The sequence below is a fragment of the Agelaius tricolor genome, unplaced genomic scaffold (genome assembly GCF_023055355.1).
Source record: "Agelaius tricolor isolate 1412-34295 unplaced genomic scaffold, bAgeTri1.0.p SCAF_15, whole genome shotgun sequence".
In the NCBI taxonomy this organism is placed as follows: Eukaryota; Metazoa; Chordata; class Aves; order Passeriformes; family Icteridae; genus Agelaius; species Agelaius tricolor.
The window spans coordinates 20,578,123-20,606,034 of record NW_027269275.1 but is presented as its reverse complement, the minus strand read 5'-3'; the positions used below and the strand labels follow the sequence as shown (position 1 = coordinate 20,606,034).

The window sequence follows — 27,912 nt, the reverse complement described above, 5'->3', positions numbered from 1 at the left end:
AGGGACCGGCAGCGTCCCGCTTCTCCCGGGCCCGGCGGGTCCCGACCGGCCGGGGGCTGCTCCGGGAGTCCCGACAAGGCTCTCGGCCCCCGCTGTCTGTCCCGGCGCTGCCCCCCGACCCCCCGGTCCCGGTGCTTTCTCCGACCCCCTCGGGCAGTCCCAGTGCTGCCCGCGACCCCGCAGCCGGTCCCGGTGTCTCCCCCGATTCCGCGGCCGGTCCCGGTGTTTCCCCCGACCCCGGTCCCGGTGTCTCCCTCGACCCCCGGTGTCTGTCCCGGCGCCGCCGCCGTGCCGTGGCACCAGGTGGCAGCATCGTCCCGGCCACCGGCCCCGCTCCCGGCCGTCCTCGCAGCCCGCGCTACGGCACCGGGAGCGTCCCCCGCCCGCCGGCGCGGGGTGCCGGGGGTCCCGGTGCAGCCGGGATGGAGACCCACGACCCCCGGGCAGGGCGAAGGGGTCGAGGAATTCCTGCCCTCCCGGGAAACCGCGTCCCGGGCTGGGTAAGGAAGTGCAAATGTGTCGGTGACACTGGTGGCACCACCTCGACCCTGCCCGGCATTGTCCCTTCCTCGGGGATAAATGTCCTGGGTGCCCTCGGTGCGGGTCACCAGCACAGGATGGGGAACGAGGCGTGGGGAAAGGGATAGGGAAGGAGGGCTGCGGGACGTGTCCCGTCCATGGCCAGGAGCTGAGCGGTGGTGGCAGGGCTGTCGCTGTCCCCAAGGACGCGTCGTGAGCGGGTGAGCGTCGGGCACGGGTGACCCGCGGCGGGGCTGGGCCGTGGCGGGGGCAGCGGCGCTCACTTGCCCGTCTGTCTGTCCGGTGCCGTCCGTCCCCCCGCCGCCCCGTCACCCCACATCAGTGTCAGGGCGAGGAGCGGCCCCGGCGGCGCTGGCCGGGGGTCCTGGCGGCCGCCCCCGCCCCTGCCAGCCGCGGCAGCCGAGCAGATGTTCCCTGGCACCGGCACCGCGCGGGGCTGGCGGACGTGATGGCTCTGACAGGGCTCAGCCCCGCTCCTGGGGACGGGGCTGCCGGCGGCACGGCCACGGCTGGGGCACGGCAGGGACACCCGGCCCCTGCTGCACTGACGCCCCCTGCCCCTGCAAACCGCGGCTCCCGGGATTTGGGCTCTCACAAATGTTGGCCAGCCCGGGACTGCGACTTCTCGTGCTGCTCTGGGTGCTGGGTCACCCGGTTTTGGAGGGCTCCCCCTCCCCTGACCTGCCAGCAGTGCAAGCGTCACTCACGGGTGTTGGGGCCAGTCGTTCCCCACTGTGTGTTGGGACAATGGCATCCCCAGGGTGGGGTGCAGCTGGAGCTGCCGTGACCCCAGTGTGGCACCAGTCGTGTCCCTCAGGTGTGGTGTGGTGCTGCGGGACCAGCTGTGACCCCAGCGCCCGGGGGGGTCAGGGCAGTGCCCAGGGGGGGCAGAGGGAGCAGTTGGGAGTGCAGAGGTGCCACACGCCAGCACAGCCCCATAAAGCCACCGGAGCTTGGATTTTATATGGCAATAAAAGATAATGTCAGCTATAAAGTGCTAGAGCAGGTCCTGGCGTGCAGAGCTGGGGGGGCACAGAGGGGTGGGCAGCCCCCAGCTCCCTGGGGACCCCCAGCAGGGCAAAGCCTCCTCGGGGTGAGGGGGTCCCCAGCTGGGGGACACCCCCAGCGCTGTCATGGGCTGAGGTTACGGTCAATGCATTAAAGCTGCTGCTTTGGGTGGTTGTTGTTGTTGTTGTTTTAATGGTTTTATTGGGTGATGCTGGGCCGGGCCTGGCAGGCCCTAATGAAGGAGATTGATGGCTTAATCGCCTGCAGCCATTACGGGGTAATTGAATGGTTGTGTACATATGATCCCGCCGTCAATGGCGATGTGGCTGGCAAGAGAAGTGCCTGGAGCTGGGGGGACACGCAGAGCCCCCCCTGCACCCCGAGGGATGCAGCATGGGGGGAGCAGAGCCCACGGCCCTGGGATCCCATCCATCCCCACGGTGCTGGATATGTTGGTGCTCCTGGAGGTCCCCAGGTTCATCCAGTGCCACCAGGTCACCCCTTCTCATCCAGCTCAGCTCCCGCACAGCCACTGTGACCGGGTGTTTCAATGCGGCTTTCAATCAACAGGCCCCACCTACAGAGAGGAACAGCAGTGTGGGAGCGGAGCTGGAGCAGGAGGGTCCAGCAGGGATGGCAGCCCCAAACCGGGGTCACCCCTGACCCCCTCCCTGTGGAAATCCCCGAGGAGCAAACCTGGCAGAGCCCCAGGCAGGTCCCTGCCGAGGTGTGAGTCAAACTCCTCATTCTGTGTGTGACAGCCAGGTGTTTTACAGTATTTGCTACCTGTGATCATCCATCACAGCAATCGATAGCGTTCCTGCAGAGTTTTATTAATGATCTTGTCACCGGGCTGGTGCGGGGTGCCCGGGGTTGTCGAGAATGATAGATCATTAAGAGCTTTTGCTGCTATTTATTCTCCAGTGACCTTGTCTCTCTCCATTGTTGCTTGCTTAAGAGTTATGAATGCGAGACATGATAATTTGATATTGATCTATTTGGTAAGTTAAAAAATTTACTGCATCGTTGATGTTTTAACAAAGGATGGGCTCGGGCCCTCCCGCTGCTGCTGGGCTGCACACGTGTGTGTCCCTGTGCCTGCCACGTGGGACAGACACTGAGAGGTGCCTCAGGAGCTCTGGGTGTCCCTCGTGTCCCGGTCTCAAGTCCTTTTGAGCCTGAAGTATGGAAATCCAGGAGATCACTGTGGGCAGGGTGTAGGGATGGACAGAGCAGGCCCATGGCCAGACCCCTGTGCAGTGGGCTGGAGAAATCCTGTCCCAATCCCCAATCCACATCCCCTTCCCCTTTTCCCCAGCCCCACTCTCATCCCAGCCCCTCCCTGCCTGCTCTGCTCAGCACCATGTGCCTGCCATGGTCCCCTCCATGGTCCCCTCACATCTCCTCCCAGATTTTTGGGGCTCTCGTGACCCTAACAAAGGAATCCCTGTAATTACTCATGCTCCTTGTTCCTCCTGCCCTCCCTGGTGCTTCCAGAGCCCCATCAGCTGCTGGGAAAGCTGGAGCTGCCTGTCACCCTCTCAGCACTGGACAGGACCAGAGCAGATGGACCCAGCTGGGGCCCCACTGGACCCCCTGGGGCTGGCAGCTCACGTGTGGAGTCAAACAGGACAAACTCCCACGTTGAAAGGTGGGATTCATCAATAGTGCACTGGGGGCACTTGGTGGTGGCAGATGCACTGGATAACACAGTCAGTATTAATGTGTGATTTTTGATTTATTCTTTATTTCTGCTGGGAAATCATTCCCTGTGAGGGTGGGGAGGTCCTGGTACAGGGTGCCCAGAGCAGCTGTGGCTGCCCCATCCCTGGAAGTGTCCAAGGTTGGACAGGGCTTGGAGCACCCTGGGACAGTGGGAGGTGTCCCTGCCTGTGGCAGGGGGTGGCACTGGATGGATTTTAATGTCCCTTCCAACCCAAACCGTTCTGTGATTCTGTGATTCCTGCAAAGGGCTCCCTACAAGGAAACCCCAACTCTGCAGCTCTGGCTCAGCTCAGCCAGGAGGGACAAATCCTACTTTTATTGGACATGAATCAAGGGCCTGATTGAGCCAGAGCTGCCAGGGATGATCCCCTGGCTCCTCCTCGGGGGCAGAATGCCCTGCATCAGGGCCAAACCCTCCCAGGCGGGCCCTAGGCTGGGTAAAAGCGTTTCAGCAGCTCCTTCTTGTTGACTTTGCCCATCTGGTTGCGCGGGATCTCGTCCACCACGATCAGCTCCGTCGGGATGGCGTAGGGAGCCATGGTGTCCCTGGAACACCAAACTGGGCTGTCACAGCTGGGCAGCACCAGCTGAGCCTTCCCAGGAGCACCCACAGCCCAACCAGCCCCACCTGGGACCCCCACCCACGCCCCAGGAGCCCATTTAGGCTCAGTTCCCCGGAGATGTGCTGGGATGTTTGATGTTTGTTCCCAGCTCATCCCTGGGGACCCCTCGGCTGCAGCAGTGACTGTCCCCAGGGCAGGGACATCACTCGGCAGTGCAGGGCCCCACGTGCCCCTGGTGCCAGCCCCGAGGGGCCGCAGGTGAGTCCCCCCCCCGGGGATGGGTGACTGATCATTGATCACAGCCCCATCCCGAGCGCAGGGGGGGCTCTCCTGCCTTCTGCTGCCCGTGTGCCACCAACCCGCGGCCGTGCCTGGCACTGGCTCCAAGGCGAGGTGCCAAGGCTGCCGAGCCCCCGGAGCCCCGGCCGGCCTCCTCCCCCCGCCACCGCCACCAGCGCCCGGCCATATGGAGCCGCTAACTCGGGATGGCGCCTGTCGCCGCGGAGCACCGGGGAAGGAGAAAGCCGCAAAATGAATCACTCTGAAGAGGGACATGTGTCTCCTGCCAGGGAGTGCGAGAACAGGGGCCCAGCCAGCCTAAGTGACATAAAAAATAAAGGGGAGAGACAGGGCGAGAGGGGGGGGGGCGGGCTGGGCAGGGAGCGCAGCCGGACCCTGCGGGGGATTCGCGTTCAAGGGCACCGGAGCCACGTCCCTGTCACGGGGCTGGGGACAGCCACGTCCCTGTCACAGGGCTGGGGACAGCCACGGAGGAGCCGTGCAGGGAACGCGCTGGGAGGGGGGCTGGGCAAAGCCCCCTGCCCGGCACCAGGGACCCCCAGAACAGCCTGGGGGATCCCCAGGGCTGCAGCTGGGGGGTGGAGGGATCCCCTGGCTGGGTCACCAATGTTCCTGGCACCAGATTCAGGGATGAGCAAGCCACCTAAGGCATAGTGAGCATCTCTCCTATGAGGGAAAGCTGAGAGAGATGGGCTTGTTCAGCTGGGAAAAGAGGAGACTTTTTATGAGAACTTTTTTATAGGATCTTGTCTGGAGTGCTTGGACAAGGTGGGATGGCTTCAAACTGCCAAAGGGCAGGGATGGATAACGAGATATTGGGAAGTAATTCTTCCCAATGAGGGTGAAGAGGCCCTGGCACAGGTGCCCAGAGCAGCTGTGGCTGCCCTTGGATCCCCTGGAAGTGCCCAAGGCCAGGTTGGATGGGGCTTGGAGCACCCTGGGACAGTGGAAGGTGTCCCTGCCCATGGAAGGGGTGGCACTGGATGAGCCTTAGGATCCCTTCCCTGTGATCCTATCCATAAGGACAGTGCTGGCTTTGAGCCTGCTCTCCCTGTCCCCTGCCCTGGGGCTTTACCTGGCCCAGTCCTTGAGGTCCCTCACGGAGAGCATCTGGCCCTGGCGCAGCTTCACCACGGCGCTGACGCGCTGTCCCCACACCACGTCCGGGGGCCCAATCACTGCCACGTCTGCAGGGACAGCAGGGACCCCTCAGGGACCTGAGCGGCTCCTGGGGCACAGCAGGGGCTCAGGTGTGAGTGGGAGGGAAATGCCAAGGGATGTCAGCACTGGAAAACACTGTGGGCTGCTGTGCTGACACAAGGACAGAGCTTTTCACTGTGGGAAGGGCAGGAAGCTCCATGGTTTGAGAATTTGGAGTCAAGGGGGAGGAAGATAACGTACAGAGTGGTGTGGAGCTGGGGGCACCACTTCTGACCCCTTACACAGGGTCATGCACAAGGGCAGGGCAGATTTAATTGCAGCCTCATTCCCAAAATCAGACAGGAGCCGCTGCTAACTCAGCTCTGGCCCCGGGAGAGCAGAACTGTTCAAGGGGTTCAAACATCCCCGTGTGGGAGGGGCCCCAGGCACGGGCAGGGAGCAGGAGGGAGCACACACCTGTGATGTGGGGGTGTGCCAGGAGCTGCCGCTCCACCTCCAGCGCGCTGACCTTGAAGCCCCCGTTCTTGATGATGTCCACGGAGGTGCGGCCCTTGATCCAGTACACTCCATCCTTGTAGGCTGCTGTGTCTCCTGCAAAACAGACAGCGCCATCAGAGGCTGCTCCCTCCACCCCCTCTGCCTCTCCTGGCACTCTGCTGGTGCTGCAAGGGGGAATGGGCTCCCACTGCGACAAGGCAGGGCGGGATGGATCTTGGGAAGGAATCCTGCCCTGCCAGGATTCCCAGAGAAGCTGTGGCTGCCCCTGGATCCCTGGAAGGGTCCAAGGCCAGCTTGGACAGGGCTTGGAGCCACCTGGGATAGTGGAAAATGGAGTGAGAGGAGCTTTAAGGTCCTTCCAAACTAAACCATTCTGTGATTTCACAAAAAAAAAAAAAAAAAAAAAGTGGGGAATGACATTGGGAAAATGAGCCTGTCCTGAGCAAGATGTTTGGTCCAACCTGTCCTTCCCACAGGTGTGATCCCATAATCAGCCCAGGTACCACAGGAGGCACCAGCAGTGATGCAGTTTTCACACCCCATTTCCAGCTCACCTCTGGCACTGTGGTGCAGCAAAGGCCCAGAGATTTAAACTGTCAGGGCAAGGAAACATCAGAATCAGTGCTGAAAATCCAGGCTGCTCCCCAGAAGAGCTGTGTCCCTGCTCAGCTGGCACCTGCCAAAATCCTGAGCAGCTCAGCTCAGCCAGGGGATGATTAATTGTTCCTGTATTTGCCTGCCCCTTGGCACTCTGTGGATGCTGAAGGCTGTCTGGAATATTCTGAAGTTGGGGAAAGTTTGAAACTGGGGCTCTCTGGGTGTTTGGTTGCTTGGGGTGGGGAGGAAGTTGTGGCTGCTGTGATGAACTGCCTCCTGCACCCTGATCCCGTGGGGTGTGACTGACACACGTGGGACAGGGGACAGTAATGAAACGGTGGCACTGGGAGAGCCAGGAGCAGGAGCTGCTAATTCACCCAGAGAAGATGGGGAGAGGAGAGAGAATTCAGCCCTGCTTCAGTGGCACACAGCCCCCATGTCATTCTTTGGGATGTCAGCACAGGAAAACAGCCACGTTTGCTTTCCCTCTGCCCTGATGGGGTGAGTGATCCCTGACAGTTCTGCTCCCCACACAGAGCCCTGCATCCCACTGGCAGCACAGCACAGGCAGGGGACCTGTCACATTATTGTTGTGACTGCTGGGAGCTCCTGGGACCAGCTCTGCAATTCCCCCCATCTCCTCCTTTCCATCTCCTCTCCAGCAGCAGGCCCTGGCTGTCACTGCCCACGCTGACAGCCCAGGGTGCCCTGGGGATGCCATCCACTGAGGACAGCCCTGGTCCCCTCTGCCCTGCACCATCTGCTTCCAGCCCAGGCCCCCAGGCAGCCTGAGCACTGGCACATCCAGCACTCCCTGCCTCCCCAGCAGTGGGGAACTCCAGACCACTCAAAAGGATGCTGAATTTACTCAGTGACTGTCCCCAGCAGTGCTGAGTGTCACCTCCAAAGTGGCACTGCCCTGAGAGCCACAGCAAGGACTGTGCCTGTCCTTCCTGGGGTCACAGGTGAGTCCTGGCCCATGAACCCAGCAGTGCCTGTCCTCCTGGGGTCACAGGTGAGTCCTGGCCCACAAACCCAGCAGTGCCTGTCCTCCTGGGGTCACAGGTGAGTCCCTGCCCCATGAACCAGGCAGTGCCTGTCCTCCTGGGGTCACAGGTGAGTCCTGGCCCCACAAACCCAGCAGTGCCTGTCCTCCTGGGGTCACAGGTGAGTCCTGGCCCCATGAGCCCCCCATCCCTGGTGGGCAGCTGCTGGTGCTGTGTCCCATCCATCCCAGCTGCTCCATCCAGCGGGATGCAGCTCAGAACCACAACCAGCATTCCCTGCCCTGGGCCAGCTGCAGCAGAAAGGGAATTTTGGCTGATGAGAGGAGGGTCTCTGACAGCCCCTGTCCTGCTCTGCCTGCCTGGGGCACTGCACCCAGCTCCTGTCAGCACACAGAGCCGTGGCAGCAGCACCTCGTGGCACGTGGGGCCGTGGGATTGCTGCTCCCTGACAGCAGCCGTCACTGCTACCTTTGGATTTGTTTCAAGATGCTCAGTGGGCATCTGTTCTGTGAAATGTTAAAGGCTCTGCTGAGCTGCATACTGAGCAGGCTCTGTGCTGGTGGGGGCTGCCCTTTGCTGGAGTTACAGGCAGCTCTGGATATATTTATCCAGTTAAAAACGTAGAATTAGGGGAAGGTTTGGGTTGGAAGGGCTTTAAAACTCATCTTGTTCCACCCCTTCCATGGGCAGAACACCTTCCACTATCCCAGGGTGCTCCAAGCCCTGCCCAGCCTGGCCTTGGGCACCTCCAGAGATCCAGGGGCAGCCACAGCTGCTCTGGCCAAGCTGCTCCCAGCCCTCAGTACCCTCACAGGGAGATGCAGAAGGAGACACAGGCAATGGAGACCAACATTTCCCAACTCAAACTGCAGAGATTTCTGCCAGGAGGTTCCTCAAGTTGCAAAATCCTCACTGCAAACACAAAAGGGCCCTTGGGACTCTGCTGCAGTTTGAGCACCTCCTTCACTGAGTGCTGAGGCCTTGTGGGCACCAAGAGGCTGCTGGAGCTGCTTCCCAGGATGTGGAGAACAAGAGCCCCTTTGCTCCTCAAGCCGAGCTGCAGAATCAAACCCTCACCTGTGTCAACACCCTCACCCACAGGGTGGTTTGTTCCTGGCAAACAGAGCACAATTCCCACATCAAAGGCACAAGCAGCTATTGACCTAGGGAACACCTTGGCTGGAGAGAGGAAACACTGGGTGGCTTCAGGGAGCTCTAAGATAGCTGAAGTATGCACAAAAAGTGACTTTTTAGGTAAATCAGGTGACTTCAGCCTGGTCTAGACAGAGGGTCAGGAATGTTCTAGGATGTGCTGGACAAACAGGGGCAGTGCTGGCCTCGCACTGGGGCTCTGTGAGCCCAGGACTTCAACCCTGCACAGGGGTGATGAGGAGAGGCCAGCACCCAGGAGGAGCCCACGCCAGGCTCACCATCCTGCCCTGGGGCACAGATGTCACTCAGGAGCACGGGAGGTGTTTGCTAACAGGTGTCACCAGCTTGGTGGCAGTGACAGCGCAGACGTGCGAGCCGGGGCTGGCAGGCGGAGCCGGCCCCGAGCAGGCGGTGCCACTGTGATTTACAAACTGTCACAGAACTGTCACAGAACTGTCACCAGGCTCCCCTGGCTCCTGGGACTGCCTCCCCACCCCATGGGACCTCCTCCTTCCTGCTCAGCGCTCCAGAGGCACCGGGCAGGTGCCTCCCAGGGGATTTCAGGTTGGTACCGGGCTCTAGGAGACTGCAAAGGTCTGTAAGGGCAGTCGGTGTTGCCCTTTGAGTGGGGTGCAAAGAAGAGAATCCACTTGGAAGGGGAAGATGAGTGAAATCCTTTTGTCCTGACACAGTTGATCTGAGAGCAGGGATGTTTCTGACTTGGCTGGGTGCTCCTCCCATCTGAGGATGAGCCCTGCCAGGTTGGAAGCAGAGCCCCACAGCCCAGTGCCACCAGCAGAGCCTGCTCCACGAGCATCCTTCCCAGGGATGTGGCTCTTTGCAGCTGTGATGTCCCCCCATGCCTGCCACAGCTCCAGCAGACCAAGTGCTGCACAGCAGAAAATACCAAGAAACAGCAAATGTCCCCTTAGAAAGGCAAATGATTTTGCTGATTATTTCAGCCTCCTGCTCTGAGAAGTGAATGCTCCAGCCTGGAGGGCCAGGGATGCTGGGGGGCTCCTCCCTGCCAGCAGAGGATGTGCTTGGAGCACTTTCAAATATTAGACCTCTTTGCTGTTAATGAATCACTCCTGATTTTTGCAAACTCTTGGCTCCATGCAGAGCCCAGCCCAGTGCTCCTCAGAGTGGGGATAGGGAGCAGGAATGTCTCACAGCCACTCCTCCAGGTGACACAGGAGAGCTCCTCTGGGGACAGTCACCACGTGCCACCCATGGGCAGCCAGCAGAGCTCCTTCAGACCACACAGTGCACCTTGCTCCTCTGGGAGCCTTCATGTTGGTTTTTTTGGGATTTTTCCCAAATTCCAGGAGGAATTCCCTGCTGTCAGCTGCTCTCCTGCCACGAGGATCCCTCATTTCCAGAGGGAAGAGCAGAGCAGAGCACTCACCCTCCTGCAATCCTCTGGAATTGCTGCTCTCACCAAGTCAGCATGTGGGGAGGGGGACCCAGCAAGTTCCCAGCTGGAGAACCCCAGGAAGCTTGCAGGAAGGCAGTGGGAATAATCAGAATAATCAGTCTTTGCCCTTCTCTGGTGCCTTTCAGCAGAGGATCTCCAAGCACACTGATCCAGAGACCACTCAGGCAGAAAGGGAACAGCTGGGGATGAGGAGGAGCCCCCATGGGATGAGGAGTGGCCTCACACACCAGGAGCAGTGGGCAGGAGGCTCTGGATCTTTGCTGTGGCCTGGCATTAACTCCTACCTGCCTCCCACTTCCCTGGAATCCTTGCTGATGCTGCTGGTCCATCAGGCTGAGGCAGAGCTCAGCCACACCTCACTGATTAGAATTATGATTTCTTTTCCAGGTAGGATTGGTCCAACAGCCCAGGCAGGTGATGAAGAGCCTGAACCCTGATGCAGATCCACACCTCTGGGAGAGCAGAGCCAAAATGTGGGAGCTCAAACCCCCTTTGCCAGGTGAGGATTTGGCAGGAGCAGGTCTCCAACCCCAGCACCCACAGCTGGATGGGGACATGCAGGAGCTCACCAGGGCTGGTGATGGTCCCTGTGGCCACTCAGAGGCAGCTGGCAGGAAGGTTCTCCTCCATCCTCCTCCATCCTCCTCCATCCCTTTCAGCAGAGTTTTCCTGCCTGCAGATCAGACCATGGGAATGCTCCTTCACAAGTTTTGGGATCCCCCTGCAGCCACAAGCTCCATGTGCCTGTCACATTTCTCAGGTGCTTTCAAGTTTTCCTGCTCTTTCCAGGGCAGTTTAGTGTCTCACCACTCTCCTAAACCCCTGGGAAGGATTTTTTTGCAGGTAGCAGAGCCACAGTGGGGCTGGGAAGCTGCTGAGTGTGGCACAGCAGTGACATTCCTGTGGTCACTCTGCCTCTCTTCCCATCCCTCTGGGCACAAGCTCCCAAGCCCAGTGCAAAAAGAAATGGTTTGTTCCCATTCCCAGAGGCTCCTGTGCTGGAGAAAGGCCACGTGTGGTGGATAAATGATTATAAGGCAAGTGCTAAAGGCTTTTTATAGGAATTAGATAATCCATCCCCTCTGTGGGATGGGTGGCCGAGCGCTGCCTCTCCGTCACAGACATCCACCTTTCCCTGCCCCCACGCCAGGAAAACTGCATGCACAGATCCCCCATCTGCTCACATCCATCACACACTTCACTCCAGTTTATTAGCTGGAATAAATCATAAATATTTCATTATATATCAGCGGTGCTGGGCTCGGGGAAGGTGCAATCCATCACCCTGCTCCCCCGACCTGCAGCTTTCCAGTCTATTAAACAAGATTGATACAGTGTGCCAGCCTGGCTGGGGCATTCATCCATGCAGCACTGGCACAGGGAGGGCACAGGATGCATGGGCAGCCCAAGCACAAACCCTGCAGCAGCGAGAGGCAGAGCCCTGCCCCAAGGGTGCCATGGGAATGACGCTGGCATGAGGAGAACCATGGAATTATTTAGCTTAAAAAAGGCCCTTCAGACTGTTTATTCCACCCATTGCCCAGCACTAGCCCGTGTCCCCAAGTGCCACATCCTCATGGTTTTCAATCCCTGTAGGGATGGAGACTCCACTGCTGCCCTGGACAGCCCTTCCCATGAGGAAAGGGTGATTTCCCCTAATTTCTAAGGCTGTTAGAGACCAGGGGAAGATGCTGACTTTTGTTCCCTAGGAGAAGAGATGGGAGAAGAGACTGTGGCAAAGCAGGGCCCAGCTGAAGCAACATCCTGCCTCCCACAGGGACCTTCCAGACTGTCCCCAGCTCAGGAATTGCCCCTCATCCTCCAAGTGGGACCTCTCTCCAAGCCACATCTCACTGTGGGTCACTCTCTGGAGGAATCCTGGGCTTGGGTGAGTTCCCAGCACCTGAGAGATGCTGGGGAAGGTGCAGCTCAGTGATCCAGAGCCTCCCTGGCACTGCTGGGATTGATGGGAGCCATCCCTGCTCCTGCAGGGGCTGAGGCTGCCCCAGCAGCACTGATGCATGTGCACAGATCTCTTTAATGAAATGTTAAATGATAGGCTGAATAACTGAGCACCTTCAGCTTGATTTATTGCGTGGAAGTGAGGAATGCCTGTCCCTGCTGTCAGCCATCTTGGCTGCCAACAGAGGTCACGAGCACTAATTGTAGCTAATTAACATTAATTAGACTTGGGAAAGGCTGGGTCTCCTCTCCCCAGTGATCCCCATCCACCCCAGCCCTTCAGCACTGGCATTCCCTGGAAGCAGGCTGCATTCCCAGCAGCTCCTGTGAATCCCAACCCAGCTGAAATCATCAGCTCCTGCTTCTCCCCACCTTTGCCACCCTGCTCAGACCAGGAGGGTGAGGGTCCAGCTCACTGCTCCCTCTGGAGTGTGTCACAACCCTGGAGTGACTCCTGGGGACACCTGACTCCACCCACCCTCACCAGGTCACCTGGGCCAGCAATGCCTTCCTTGGGCTCACAGGAGGCCCTGTCCAAAGGCACTGGGGCTGCTCTGAGCTCCCTCTGCAGAGCACGGTGGGTTTGGACAGCCCATGATCATTAGTAAAGCATCAAAGGCTCCTGAGGGGGGAGAGTTTGAAACTTCCTCAAAAAAACACATGTATATTAATTGCACAGCAATTATTCCTGAGGAAACCCCCTCCCCAGCAGCTCCCTGGGTGCAGGACAAAGCCTTTTCTGGTGTCCCTGCCCTGCCAGCAGAGCCAGGGCACTGGGAAGGGCTGGCACTGCCTCTGGATCCAGCTGCTCCCCTGGCACGGGCAGCCCTGGCTGGCAGCACAACCCCAACGTGTGCCAAGATCCTCCACGGCCAGGGAGGGGAGAGGCTCAGCAGCTGCAGCCCCAGCTCTGTCCCTGAGCTGGGAACAGGCAGGTGAGCTCAGCCTGGAGCTGCTGCTCTCTAGGCAGGTCCCAGCTGCACTCCACAGTGCCAGGATCAGGAGATGCTGGAGCCAGGGAGCTGCTCCAGGGCTGGAGCCCCTCTGGAGCCAGCCTGGCAGACCTGGACAGGAGAAGCTCCAGGGAGAGCTCAGAGCCCCTAAAGGGGCTCCAGGAGAGCTGGAGGGGGACTGGGGACAAGGGATGGAGGGACAGGACACAGGGAATGGCTTTAAACTGAAAGGGGGCATGGTTAGATGGGATGTCAAAGAGAAATCCTTCCCTGTGAGGGTGTGAGGTCCTGGCACAGGTGCCCAGAGCAGCTGTGGCTGCCCCTGGATCCCTGGGAGTGTCCAAGGCCAGGCTGGACAGGGCTTGGAGCACCTGGGACAGTGGAAGGGGTCCCTGCACTGCCCAGGCTCCCCAGGGAATGGTTCCACCCCAAAGCTGCCAGAGCTCCAGGAGAGTTTGGACAATTCTCAGACACAGGCTGGGATGGTTGGAGTGTCTGTGCAAGGCCAGGATTTGTACCTTGATGATCTTAATGCATCCCTTCCAGCTGAGGATATTCCATGATTGAATCTGGGAGAGGCACTAGGTCATCTTCAAGCTGCCTGCTCCCAGGAAAAAGGGGTTAAGCAATGGACTCCCCACTCTCAAAACTTCTCCAGAGACTCCTGGAGCAGCCAGCATGAGGAAAAAAGAAAATCAGAAATAAATTTTAAAAAAAAGCAAAAAAAAAAAAAAGCAAGGCCCAGGCTGGAATGAATTCCTGTCATGCTCTCTACCACGGAACTTTGTATTCCACAGGCAGCAGCTCTGAGCCTGCTGTCAGAGCCACGCTGGGAGAAAGGGCAAAACCCTGCTGAGATGAAAGAATGGGAAGCACTGGAACAGCCTCCCCTGGCATTTACACCTGGAAAAAAAATAAATCACTCAAGGGCATGTCACAAAGAGCTGTGCTAATAAGGCTCTCCTCCCCATGCTGTGTGGCTGCGTGGGACATGGAGCAGTGCCAGGAGAGCTGGCAGCAGCTCAGGTACCTGCAGGGGAAAGGAGCAGGTAAGACAAGCCTGAGTCAAGCCTGAGCTGAGCTCTGCCCACCCTGCTTCCAGCCAGGGGACACAGGGACTTGGGGCCCTGCCCTGAGTGCAGCTGCCCCTTGTCTTGGCTGATCTGTCAGAGATTCCTTCCCCTCACACGGGTATTTTCCAAAGGCTCCTCACATTTACTGCACCCCTCAGCAGGGTGAGAAGTCAGGCTGATGCCCACTGACCCTCCTGGCTTGTCTGCACCTCCTATTCCTTCACCACCCACATTCCCCCTCCACAACCCCATCCTGGCTCCTGTGAGTGGGCTCATTCCACCACACAGAGCTCTCCCTGCTCCCAAGAGGATTCTTCTCCTTCTCTGAGCGCAGGGAAGAAGGCAGGGCAGTGTTTGGGCATCACCCTGTGGTGTCACTGTCCCACTGCACTGTGTCTGCACTCAGGATCCCCCAGGGGCAGGGAAAGCAGCATCCACTGCACCCCTTCTCCAACCGATCCCTCTCCCATCCCTTCTCCAATCCATCCCTCTCCCATCCCTTCTCCAGCCCATCCCTCTCCCATCCCCTGCAAGCCAGACTTCCCAACACATCCCACTGGGCAGCAGGTTTGCCTACCAAGTACAAAGAGCCGTGTCTGTCCTGTTCTGGGGCCTCAGGGCTTGCTGCAGATGGTCCCTGCTCCAGCCTTGGCCTGGGCTGGCACTGACACCCTCACACAGCCTGTGCCAGCCCAGTCCTGGGCATCCAGCCAGGACAGGACAGCACCAAATGGAAACTCAGCCTTGGCAAAGCCTGGCAGAGCCTCAGATCCTGCCTGCCCTGGCAGAGGTGCTGCTCCTCATTTTTATGTCATTTCTTCAGCTCAGCATGCCCAGGAGCCTCTCCAAGGCCTCAGAAGTGGAGGGCAGGAGCAGATGAACACTCCCCAGGCTGCATGTCCTGCTCCAATGGAAAGCAGTGGATAAAGCAGGCAGACCTGGAAGGTTTTGCAAAGCAGGCAGCCAAGAGTTTGGAGGTTCAGTTCTCACTAGCACGAACTCAGGGGTGACTGATATGACACAAGCAGGCTGAGCAGGGACCCCCCTGCTCCTCCAGCCTGAATTGCTGCAGATGGGTTTGCCCAGAGGACCAGCCAGAAAAGAAAATGGGTAAGTAGAAATGAAAAACACTTCTTTTTTTTTTTTTCACATTAGCATTTAAATATTTATGGAAATCCCTGCAGACAAGGAGAAGAAAAAGAAAACTCAAAGAGTAATAAATAAGTCAATGCTCCAAGGTGTGGCTGCATGTGGCTGGTGGAGCTTTGGAGAGTGTGGTAACAAAAAATAATAATGGTAATAATAAAACCATTAGAGCAGATCCCTGTGCTCCCTGCAGCCCCTGAGGGACAATCAAACCTTAGCAAAAGGCAGAATCACCTCTTCTTTTCCATGCAGTGTCCTGGGGCCTGGCCTTGGGCACTGCCAGGGATCCAGGGGCAGCCACAGCTGCTCTGGGCACCAGTGCCAGGGCCTGCCCACCCTCCCAGGGAACAATTCCTTCCTTAATCCCTGAAATGGGATGGAATTGAATAAGATGGGATGGGAGGAATGATTGCCAGCAGTGAGGGGCTGGTTCCAGGCTCTCCCTCCAGGCTGTGAGAGCAGCACTGCTGCAGCAGAGCTCGAGGGGTAAAAGCAGCCAGAGAACAAAAGGGAAGAGCCTGGATTTTGGAGCTGCAGGTGCCTGCTGTTCCCACTGACTCTCAGCTGGGGAGCAATTGCTCCATGCCTCTGGAAAGGAGCCTCAGTGCAGCAGAGGTTCTCAAAGAAGGGAAGGGTTGGCATCCAAGATGTTTGATACGACGAGAGCAGAGCTTTAGAGAGTAAACAAATCCTGTGCCAAAAGCTGCTCTCATTTACAGCTACAAAAATCCCAAGTCACTCTGAACTGCTGAAAACATCAGTTTCACCAGCAGTCAGGGAAACAGAATCACAGAATCAGGGAATCACAGAATGCTTTGGGTTGGAAGGGACCTTAAAGCTCATCTCGTTCCACCCTACCCATGTCCTGGTGACCCCAAGGCTTCCAGTAGCCAGGCAAATGAAATGGAAATACTATAATGGAAATACCCTGGAAATATTGAATCCTCAAGGAGAAGGAATAAATACTCAGGCAGGAAGCAAAAAAGGGAATTCTCTCTCCAAAGTGCTCTGAGTGTGTGTGTAAGGAACCTCTGGGGGTGATAAAGGCTGATATACCAGAAAATATTCCATCTTTATGTTTTTAATTTTAGAAACACTTCTTAAATTTGGGCTGGGTGGAAAAGGGAGCCCAGCACATGCCTGCTCTGGCTCCTGCTCCTTCCTACAGCAGCGTGCTTGGGGTCCACCTGGCATTTTTGGGGGTGTCCTTCCATGGCATCTATGGGAAGGAGGGTCCCAAAGGCAGCAGCTGAGTGCTGCCATCCTGCCCCACCCCAGAGCTGATCCCTGCCAGGCCCCACAAGGAGCTGCTCCAGGCAGGAGCCCCTGCTCCATCCGCTGGGATCTCACATCATTCCAGCACATTGCAATTAAGGAATCATTTCTGTAAAAATAGAATTTGCATTAGCTGGATTTGTGAGTAGGAAAGCCACTGCAAACAAACAGAAAACCTGCAGATTAAGATGCTAATTAGATGCATTTCTATTTATAATCTGCCTTGATCAGCCTCAAGTATTTTCTCTTTCAGGTGTCTGTGCTCCACCCACGGATGTGAGCAATTGCCCTGGCAGGGAAACACCTGCTGCTCCCTGGGGACAGCCAAGCATGGGGAAAAGCCTGTGCCAGAGGGATGGGGCTGCACCCTGCTCCTTCTCCTTAGGGCACAGCCCCAGAGCAGGCAGGAGCTGTGCCTGGCCAAGGGTGACCTGCCCAGGGCCTTTCCTACAAACAGCACATTCCTCTGGGCTGGGAACTGCAGGAGGCTTTGCCTTTCCCACCAGAGGGGGTGGAAATCACAGAATCATGGAATTAGCTGGGAAAGATCTTTAAGATCATCAAGTCCAACCATCAGCCCTGCAGCACCACCATGGTCACCCCTGACCATGTCCCCAAGTGTCACATCCATGTTTTTTCAACGCTTTCAGGGATGGGGACTCCACCACTGCCCTTTCCATGAAGAAATTTTCCCCCATCTCCACCCTAAACCTTCTCTAAGGCCATTTTGTCTCATCCTGTCCCTTGTTTCCCCCCCTGGCTGTTCCCTCCTGGCAGGAGCTGTGCAGAGCCACAAGGTCCCCCCTGATCCCCCTTTTCTCCAGGCTGAGCCCCTTCCCAGCTCCCTCAGCCCCTCCTGCTGCTCAGTCATGATTGGGAGGGTTGGGCTTGATGGCCTTGAAAGGTCCTCCCTCACCCAAACTATTCCATGATTCTGTGGAATCTGCAGAGGCCAGGGCTGGGAACAGCAAGGATCTGCAGCTGGTGTCAGCTCAGTCTGAAAATGAGACTGGAGAGCTCAGTCTAAAAATGCCACAGAGACAGCAGGAGGTCACAGAAACCAGTCAGAGTCACTGGGATCATCCCCTGGCCTGGGACTCATGGCTGCAGCAAGAGCATGTTCCCTTTTTGGAGCCAGCTGGGAATTCAGTGCTGAGTGGGATGTTCCCAGCTAAGCCAGGGCTTGTCCTTGGTGCTTGGATTTGTAATCACAGTGGAAAAACAACTTCTTTTTGTTGTTGGGGTTTTTGTTTGTTTGTTTTGTTTTCCCTGGAGTTCCTCCTTCACTGCAGAACATCCAGAAGGAATAAAGAAACACCAGGTCCACTCTGTTCTCCCTATAAAGCCTTAACAACAGATATGAGAAGTGGTTTGGGCCATAGGATTTATTACTGATAGGGTTCAGGGGCATTTGTGAGCTGGGCAGAAGGAGCCAGCAAAAATCACTGATAAACCTAGATGTAACAATGTGAAAAACAGCTCCAAGGTTGTGGGGGTTTTTTAAATGCAGCTCAAAGAAAGAAATTTAAAAGATATGAGTCATCATTCTGCAATGTGCATCAAACAAGTTAAATAACTCTTACTTTCTTAACGACATATTAATCAAAGTGCATTGATTCTTGAATCAGATTCTACTCCCAACAAGCTCTCTATCTTCTCCATCCTGATGCATGCATTAAGAGAGTTTTATTCTGACAGATACAATATAGCAATCAATAAAATCTTATTATATGGAGCAGGGATACATGGATTTGTTGCAGGATTTATGCACTACTTTCAAACCCGGTGCTATTTCATGTCTCAGCCTTAACCTGTAATTGAAAATAAATCTCCCTGAATACACCAGATTCTAATTTTCTGGATCTCTGGGCAAATGTGAATGGAAGCTGCCCTTCCCTGGGGGAGCAGGCTGCTCTCAGGCCGTGTGGCTGCCCGGGAGCACGGCTGGATTGGCAGATTCCTCTGGAGAAACCTGGGTGGGCAGGGGGATGTGGGGAGAGGGGCAGTGCTGGGCACTATGGTGGGCACCACGCTGGGCACCCACCATGCTCCCAAACCCTCCTGGTGCTTCCAAAGCCACCTGCTGCCTCCTGGGCAGGGACAACAGAGCCTGACAGTGCCAGGGCCTGGCCAAGGTGGGCATGGCAAGGCTGGGAGGGATGGATGGATGGATGGACGGACGGATGGATGGATGGATGGATGGATGGATGGAGGGATGGATGGATGATGGATGGATGGATGGATGGATGATGGATGGATAGATGATGGATGGAGGATGGATGGATGGATGGATGGATGGATGGATGGATGGATGGATGATGGATGGATGGATGATGGATGGATGAGGGATGGATGATGGAGGGATGGAAGAGGGATGGATGGATGGATGGATGGATGATGGAGGGATGGATGGATGGATGGATGGACGGATGGATGATGGATGGATGGATGGATGGATGATGGAGGGATGGATGGACGGACGGATGGATGATGGATGGAAGAGGGATGGATGGATGATGGATGGATGGATGGATGGATGGATGGATGGATGGATGGATGACCACAGAAGCTGCTGTTTCTTTGCTGCTTTCCTCCAGGTCCCAAGGTTTGATTTTGCTCACAGGATCATGGAATGGTTTGGGCTGGAAGGGACCCTAAAGACCGCCCAGTGCCACCCCCTGCCATGGGCAGGGACACGTTACTTTTGGAGTGTCCCTGAAACCTTACAGGACACTCCAAAACCTGACCTTGGACACTTCCAGGGATCCAGGGGCAGCCACAGCTTCTCTGGGCACCCTGTGCCAGGGCCTCATCCTAAAAAACCTCTTCCTTCCCTCTTTTCCCCTCTCCTCCCCTCTCAGGAGCAGGTGAGGGTTTGGAGGCTGCCTCTCACCTGGCAGGGCCTGGCACAGCTGGCAGGAGCTGGGCAGGCTCAGCAGGGACAGCAGCCAGATGCCCACAGGCATTTTTCCTCTGGGCTCAGCTCGGCCTCTGAGGGCTCAGTGCCACTTGGATGTATGACAGCAGGTGGAAACCCAGCAGTCTCCCTGGAAATGGCTGGAGGGGACTTTGATCTAAGCAGCTCTGTCAACAGCGTTAATACAATAAAAATAATCAAATTCACTCGGATGGAAATGAGAGATGGAGGGATCAGCAGAACAGCAGCACAAATCCCAGGGAATAAAGAGGATGGGAGCAACAGCACATCCCTTCTGCACCACCAAGAGTTCAGAGGCTTCTCAGAAGAGCCATGATCTTGAATTCATCAAAGTCACTGGTTTCTTTCCCCATTTTTTTTTGGGCAGGACTCAGAGCAACCTGGTCTGGTGGAAAGTGTCCTTGTTCATGGGACAGGCTGAGCTTAAAGGTCTCTTCCCATCCAATTCACTCCATAATTCTGTGAAACTCCAGCCCTGAGGGACCTGGCCACCACCTTCAGCCTGCAGGTCACTGGTGGGGACACCACAAGGGTCAGCAGTGAGCAGAAGGCTGGCACAGAGTCAGGAAAGCCATGGCTGGGGTTTTGGGATCACCTTGTGCTGCCATTCAGCCTCACCTGTAAAACACTCACCTGGATGACCTGGAAGTGTCAGGTACAGGGAATTACAGCCTGGATTCACCTCTGTTGGATCCTGTCAGTATGGTTTTGGCTCCAGGGTAACCAGTTTGTGCTTAATGGGGATAATTCACCCTCCAGATCCAATCCCTATGACAGGACACAATCCCTTTCATTCCCTCAAGGGTTTTTTACCACCACAGGACATTTGCCACCTCTGAGTGATCTCCAGAGGCTGCTGATGAGGCTGGGGCAGGCAGGGTGAGGATGGGGCCATGGCATTGCTCCTGGCACTGCTGGATAAATGAGGCTTGGGAAAAACCCAGTCCCACTGACCTGATATCCATGAGAGATGGAGCAGGAGAGGGAAGGAAGGTAAGGAAGGCAGAGTGGGGGTAGGGATGGGGAAGGGAGTTCAAACCTCCCACCCGAGGGAAGGGGCACATCAGGGAGGTCACCTGGCTGCTGGGGGGATTGTCCAAGCTCCCCTTGACTCACCCTGAACCCCCCACTCCTGCCACTGCTCCCCTCCCTTGTTTCCAGCTCTGAGCTTTGCTCGGTTGGCGAAAGGGTTAAGTTTAATTTATACTGATTTCTATTTAATATCATTCTCTCCCCGTAGGAGCCGGCAGCTGTGAGCTGATTGTAGTCCCTCATTATGCAGTCTGTATCACTAATGGCCTGTGACAAAGGCATGCCATCTTCCCGGCCTTACCCCCGAGAGCCAATTAAACACACATACTCCCTTCCTGTTTGCGGCGCATTACAATGAAATTAAACTGAATTTCAAAATCATTTTCTCCTAAAGACATCTCTTTGCAATAATTAATGCACGCTATTCCTTTGCAGCTGAAATATTCATCAGGAGTGTTGACTAAAAAAATTTTTGAAGCTGATTGCCCTGCACCCCACGTGAGGGCTGGTGATGCTCCGGTCCCAGCCCGCGGCGCCCGCCTGGCCTGGGGACTCGCGGTGACACTGCTGGCAGAGTGAGCTCTGCTTCGGGAGAACAATTAGAATAAATCACAGCTTCTTCAGGAACCAGCAATAAATCAGGTTACACAGAAGGCATCAGAAATCCAGCCCGACTCCTGCCACCACAGCACTGCTAACACACAGTAAAGAGGGGAACGGGGAAATCAGAGCTGTGGGTGGAATGGGGAAATCAGAGAATCCCAGAATCACTGAGGTTGGAAAAGACCTCCGAGGTCACCAAGTCCAACCTGTGACTGATTCCCACTGTGTCACCCAGCCCAGAGCACTGAGTGCCACATCCAGCTGTTCCTTGGACATCTCCAGGGATGGGGACTCCAGCACCTCCCTGGGCAGCCCCTGCCAGGGAGGAACAACCCTTTCCATTATGAAATTCCTGCTGATATCCAACCTGAGCCTCCCCTGGCACAGCTTGAGGCCATTTCCTCTAATCACTGGTAGCCTGGAAGTGGAGCCCAACCCCCACCTGGCTGCACCCTCCTCTCAGGGGGCTCTAGTTGGTAGTTAATGATTCTGTGACACAATCCCTGCGTAAATTGAGACAAATCCCACCTGTCTGCAAAGCTGAATTCCCAGGAAAACATTAAGCAGTGGTATTTCACGCTTAGGGGCAAAGGACCCCAAACACCCCCCATCACTCAGTGACTCACCATGGCCAAGGCAGGCAAAGCCCCTTCCTGAGGCAGCATGGAAGCACATCAGCCTGCACTCCCAGCTCCCAGCCCTCACAGGCAGGCAGAGCTGCCGTCCTGTCCCTGTGCCAGGGGCACTGTTCCCATACCTGTCCGGAACCATCCGTCGGGCGTGAAGGCGTCCGCGCTCTCCTTGGCCCTGTTCCAGTACTCGCGGAACACCGAGGGGCCCTTCACCTGCAGCTCCCCCTCCTGTCCCTCCAGGCCCGGGGTCACCTAGGACAGGCACACAGTCAGTGCAGCTCCCTGGCACCTGGCCCCCAGTGTCACATTGCTCTGGCTGCCCTGGGTGACCCGAGACCCTGGCAGGGGCTCAGAGACCTTGGCACAGAGGCACAGACACCTGTGCCTTCCATTGTAGCCCATGGAAACAATTCCCAACTTTGTGTGAGGAGTTACAAGCCACAAGAGTTTGAGTAGAATGATAGTTAATTTGTCACAGGGTGAAAAAGTAGAATTTTGGGGTTTTAGAATGGGGGTTCAAGAGGCAAAATGGAGGAATCTGGGCATGTCCTGTCCTTCTTCTTCTTGTCCTCCATGTTCTGCTGTGATGGTGACACTTTTGGATTGGTTTAGAGGAGAGACAGACTGTCTAACATAGGGGATAGGTATGGAAAATTATTGTAAATAAAGGACACCTAGTTTTTAGTATAAAAAGCCAACACCACCCCAAGGGCAGGGACTGTGCCACAACCCGACCTGCAGGACAGATCTCAGCAGGTCAGAGAAAGAATGGAACAGGTAAGAGAAAATAAACAACCTTGAAAAGCAGAGCCAACAAATCTCAACTTCTTCTTTGGTCATGGGGCTGGGAAAAAGAGACTTTCTGATACCTTGGGGGTCATTTCAGCACAGAAACCCAAGAGCCCAGCAGCACAGCAGGCAGGGTGACACACAGGAGCCACAGCACGGGCTCTTCCAGCCCTGGCCAAGCTCCACCACACCCTGCCCACCTGCAGGACCTCTCTGCCCAGGTGGAAGGGCTCATCCAGGTGCTTTTGATGTTCCAAAGCACTGGGAATGAGCACCTGTGTTACATGAAAACAAGGATTGCCATCCTGGAACTTCCAGCTCCTGGGAGACAGGTCACACATGCAGATGTGCAGGAAATGATCTTGGGAATGGGATGGTCCTTTCTGAGCCCTTCCAGGGATCCAGGAGCAGCCACAGCTGCTCTGGGCACCCTGTGCCAGGGCCTGCTCACCCTCACAGCCAGGAAATCCTTCCCAATATCCCATCTAAACCCATTCTCTGTCAGTTGAAATCCACAACCGAGGTGTGCAAAGGCAGTGCTGGGATGGAAGGGTGCTGTGGGATGTGCCTGGACACACTGCTCCATGCAGAACAGCTCAGGAACAGGAATTTCAAGCCCCTTTCCCAGCCACTTTGTACTTGAGCTGCTGCAATGGCCAGGATCCATCTGGGACCCCAAAAATCAGCAGTGCCAGAAGCAGGGCCACGAGGGAAAGCTGTAATAGCAGTGCTGGAGCGCCAGGCAGTCCCAGGGCAGGGCGGGCTCTCTGCAGCCTCTGATGGAAACAAAGCCTCCCTAATGGAAAACCCTTAGAAAACTGCTTCCAAGGCATCATTTTAAAGTGTTTCCTTCCTGATGTCCTGTCCTGGAGGATGGGGTGACGAGGGGATCTCTGCACACACAGCCCAGGCTTCCTGAGCCTGGTTGGGGATCAATTCCCTGCCTGGAAGATGCTGCAGGGAAGAAAAGTCCTTGATGCCAGGGAGGGATTTTGCTGAGTGATGGCAAGGTGGGGATGGTGCTGGGTGAGTTCTCCCCATGGATCTGAAAGATGGAGCTGAAGTCCAGACTGTCCATGAGGTCTGGAGGGCCTGGAGCAAAACTCCACACTTGCATCAGCAAAGGGCACAAAGGAGCCAAAAAAGGGCACAAAGAGGCACAAAAAAGGGCACAACAGGCACAAAGGGCACAAGGGACACAAAGCCCCCATGGACAAGAGTGGCAGGGACGTGGTGGGTGACACAGAAGGGCCAGCAAGGCTGCTTTCAGGGCCCTTACAGGCTGTGTGGAGTTTTATGATGCAGCTCTTTCTTCTCGCTCCTTTTCCTGATGTTCCAGCTGTGGCATCACAGAACAAGCAGCTTCCTGAGCAGTGTCCTGGTGTTCAGGCTCCTTCCCACTCCCCAGAAGGGCTGGGGAGGGGATGGCAGAGCTGAGAACCTGCAAACAGTTCCCCGAACTTCACCTACACACCCTGCCAGGCTCTGGCTTCTTCTTGTCAGCCCTGAACACAAGGAGAGCTGTAAATCTGTCTGCTACAAACCCCTCCAGCCCCATCCTGCCCAGGATTCCACGGTGCCAGGTACCTGCACAGCCCCAGGGATCAATCCTGCCCTGATTTACCTGCCCAGTGCCATGTCTGGTGTGAATCAAGCCTTGAACCCGCTCCAAATTTCCTGTCATATCAACTCAAATTTTGGCAGCGGCTCAACCCACATCTTATCTCGAGCAGAGCCCCTTGGCAGCAGGCACCTCCCTGTTGTGTAATTTAATGATGTTATGGCTGGCTTGCACACAGTAAAACAAAGAGGCCGTGACGTTATCTTAATAGGATTTTGCTTGCTGCCCTCAGAGTGTCACCAGCTCTGCTCCCAGCATGGCACAGGGGCACAGACAGCCCCATCTCTGCTCCCAGTGTGGCACAGGGGCACAGACAGCCCCAGCTCTGCTCCCAGTGAGGCACAAACAGCCCCAGCTCTGCTCCCAGCATGGCACAGGGGCACAGAGAGCCCCAGCTCTGCTCCCAGCATGGCACAGGGGCACAGACAGCCCCAGCTCTGCTCCCAGCATGGCACAGGGGCACAGAGAGCCCCAGCTCTGCTCCCAGTGTGGCACAGACAGCCCCAGCTCTGCTCCCAGTGTGGCACAGGGGCACAGAGAGCCCCAGCTCTGCTCCCAGTGTGGCACAGGGGCACAGACAGCCCCAGCTCTGCTCCCAGCATGGCACAGGGGCACAGACAGTCCCAGCACTGCTCCCAGCATGGCAAAGGGGCACAGACAGCCCCAGCTCTGCTCCCAGCATGGCACAGGGGCACAGACAGTCCCAGCACTGCTCCCAGCATGGCACAGGGGCACAGACAGTCCCAGCTCTGCTCCCAGCATGGCAAAGGGGCACAGACAACAGCCCCAGCACTGCTCCCCCACAGCAGCAACTCCAATTCCAGGCTCATGGCATTCATCTCCTCCAAGCTGATCCCCCTGCAGTCCCAGGTACACCATGCTGGCTGGCTCTGGGAGCAGGGATGGCAGCACACAGCTGGGGTGGCTGTTTCCTCTCTCACTCCAGTCCTGGTGGCTCCTGTTGTTCCAGCAAGGCTCCATGGCACAAGCAGCTGCTGAAGGCATCACATTGCTGAGTGCATGGATCTCCCCCTCTCCCAGGGCCATATTTTAATGCATTCCAGCAAGTTTAACAGCCAGGCACAGCGTGGCCCTGAAGGTTGTTAGAGAGCTCCCTCCTCTAAAGCCAGTCGAGCTGGACCAGCCAGCTGACGAGATAAGATTCCATTTTCCACGCATGGAAATAAAAAGGTTGTAATAAATCCTTTGAAGGCCTAAATCTGGGTGATTAGAAAATGCATATTTCCCCCTCTCCCCGTTCCCCTTTTACCTCTTTATTAGGAGGGTGGTTTGTAAAGAGCTGGGAATCCCTGGCTGGCACAGGGCCCTGGGTCTGTTCAAAGGGGCCGTTTGTTCGTTTGTTTCCTGCGGTCTCTGCCCCGCCGGGAGCTGCAGCTCCGAGCTCTAATGGATCTCATGGAATTAGGGGAGGCTCAGAGCTGCCTGTCCTTCTCTGGGAAGCAGGGGAGGCACGGTGGATTCCTAAGCAGGAACATGTGGGAGACACAGAGGAGAAGCTGGAAGGGGAGGTTTGTTTGAAGGTGAGGTTTGAGGAGGTGAGAGCATGTTCTTGGGCTGGGGACTTTTAGGAGAAAACCCAAACACCTTCAGGCTGCAAACAGGTTTCTGAGAGATCCACTTAAACTCTACCAGATGCCTCCTTTCCCCTTCACCTCCCAAATACTCACAGTCATGGAAGTGTCTGGGTTAAAGAGACTTCAAAGTTTACCCAGTCCCACCATGGGCAGGGACACCTTCCCCTATCCCAGGCTGCTCCAAGCCCCATCCAGCCTGGCCTTGGGCACTGCCAGGGATCCAGGGGCAGCCACAGCTGCTCTGGGCACCTGTGCCAGGGTCTCAGCACCCTCACAGAGAAGGATTTCTCCCTGGCATCCCATCTAAGCTTTCCCAATTTCAGTTTAAAGCCATTCCCTGTGTCCTGTCCCTCCATCCCTTGTCCCCAGTCCCTCTCCAGCTCTCCTGGAGCCCCTTTAGGCCCTGGAAGGGGCTCTGAGCTCTCCCTGGAGCCTTCTCCTGCACAGGGACCTGAAGTTGGTTTTGCAGAACCTCTTTCCTGGGGGAGAACCAAAGGCTGTGGATCAGCAGGGACCTCAAAAAAGAGCTTATAACTCCATGAGGCAAAAGCATTTTGACTTGTGGGGAGGAAATAAATGCTTCTGCAGCCCTGCCTCCTCCCTGCTGTGCTGCTCAGCTTGGAAGTGCTTGGCATTTTTCCCCACCTTGTAAATAAATGATTACTGTGATCAAAATAATTAAGCAACTGAGCCCTAAAGTGACTAATAGAAGACAATAATTTATGTATGTGAGGTTTATGGAAGTGACGGAGCCCTTTTACTTCTTCTGCCAGAGAAGTCACTTCTTCCTGGTGTTTGTTGGGCTTTTTTAACATATCAGAGCACAGGAAATGATACAACAAAGCCTGAAGGACTGCTCCAGCTCTGTCCTGCACCACAAGTCAGGCTCTCCACTCCTCTGCTGGACCTTAACTGCACCAGCCCCTCCAGACACCTCCCTGTCCCCTCCATCACCCCTGCAAGGCTTTGGTGGCCCAGAGCCTTGTCCCAGAATCCCAGGATCACTGAGGCTGGAAAAGAGCCTCAGGATCACTGAGTCCAATCTGTGCCCAGTGCCCACTTTGTCCCCAGCACTGAGTGCCACCTCCAGGTGCTCCTTGGACACCTCCAGGGATGGGGACTCCAAACCTCCCTGGGCAGCCCCTGCCAATACCTGACACCCTTTCCATGACAAAATTCTTCCTGATGTCCACCCTGAGCCTGCCCTGAGGCTGTTCCCTTTCCTCCTGTCCCTGTTCCCTGGAGCAGAGCCCAGCCCCTGTGGCTGTCCCCTCCTGGCAGGAGCTGTGCAGAGCCACAAGGGCCCCCTGAGCCTCCTTTGCTCCAGGCTGAACACAGCATCCAACAGCTCAGCCCCTGTGACCTGCAGAGAGCAGGGCAGCTCCAGGCCTGGCCCAGACTCTGCTTTTGGAGATGCCAGCACAGCCAGGCCTGGTGTGGGAGGTGAGGACGTGCTCACCTGCCTCCTGCAGGAAGCTGCAGATAAAACCTGCTTGCCAGTGCCCATAATCACCATCTCCCAGGGCCACACTGCAATGGATGTCCTAGGACTGGGAGGTGTGTTAGAGCATTACCAAATTCCCAGGCAATCTGAACTTTCCTGCACATTCCTAATTAAAAATTCCCTGCTAAGTTGCCTGGTTTTGTAAAGGCATTATGGTTCCTTGGAGCTCCGTGTCCTGCAGCATCCACACAAGCCTGGCAGGAGGCAATTTAGACACAGAACAATTTTCCTCCTGCTGGAAAAAGGCAGACTTCTGCTCCTCAGGGACACAGCACAGAGAGAGTCAGGAAAAAATAAAACCCCAACCTAAAAACCCCAAGCTCAGGCTGTAATCTGCGAGGCCACATTTCACATCTGTTTTTGCAATGTTAACTTTTATAAAAGGGCTGGGAATAACACAATCCATTTACTTTTCATTTTGGAGAGTTATAAATTTAAAAGCAAGGCTGGTGCACAGTGGAGCTGGAACACTGAAACTTATTTTCAAACAACCCAACCCTCTACTTACAGCAAATGTTGCTCCACTGAAAACAAAAGTGATTGTCTATATTTTTAGGCAATACTGATTTTTTAGGTTACCAGCCTGATCAGCTCCAGATGATCCCAAAAGCACGACAGAAAACAAGCCAAGTTTGGGAAAGGTCAGCCCTCCCCAAGTTGTTGCATGGACACAGAAGTTCTTGATCTATATTAACACCATAAATTAAATGTGTAACGCTGTTGCAGAGATGCCAGCAGCTCTCCATGCTGCTGTTCTCATCCCTGTGGTTTGCAGGCTCCCTGGGATAAAGAACGAGGTG

The 27,912-nt window shown here is 56.0% G+C and overlaps 1 protein-coding gene across 6 annotated transcripts in view; it reads right to left on the bottom strand.

Moving 5' to 3' along the window:
* Positions 1-3,267: 3,267 nt before the first annotated feature.
* The window catches only part of ACSF3 (acyl-CoA synthetase family member 3), a 52,938-nt gene continuing 28,293 nt past the window's right edge, over positions 3,268-27,912 (bottom strand). For 3 of the 6 annotated variants that reach the window (XM_071440857.1, XM_071440861.1, XM_071440856.1), the window contains 4 exons: positions 21,729-21,855; positions 5,754-5,888; positions 5,212-5,323; positions 3,268-3,819 (listed from right to left, as the gene is read on the bottom strand). In XM_071440857.1, the coding sequence (XP_071296958.1) occupies positions 3,702-3,819; positions 5,212-5,323; positions 5,754-5,888; positions 21,729-21,855 (492 nt within the window). In that variant the 3' untranslated portion in view covers positions 3,268-3,701. The remainder of the gene's footprint in view (positions 3,820-5,211; positions 5,324-5,753; positions 5,889-21,728; positions 21,856-27,912) is intronic. The other 3 variants (XM_071440860.1, XM_071440858.1, XR_011681334.1) reach the window with 2 other exon arrangements.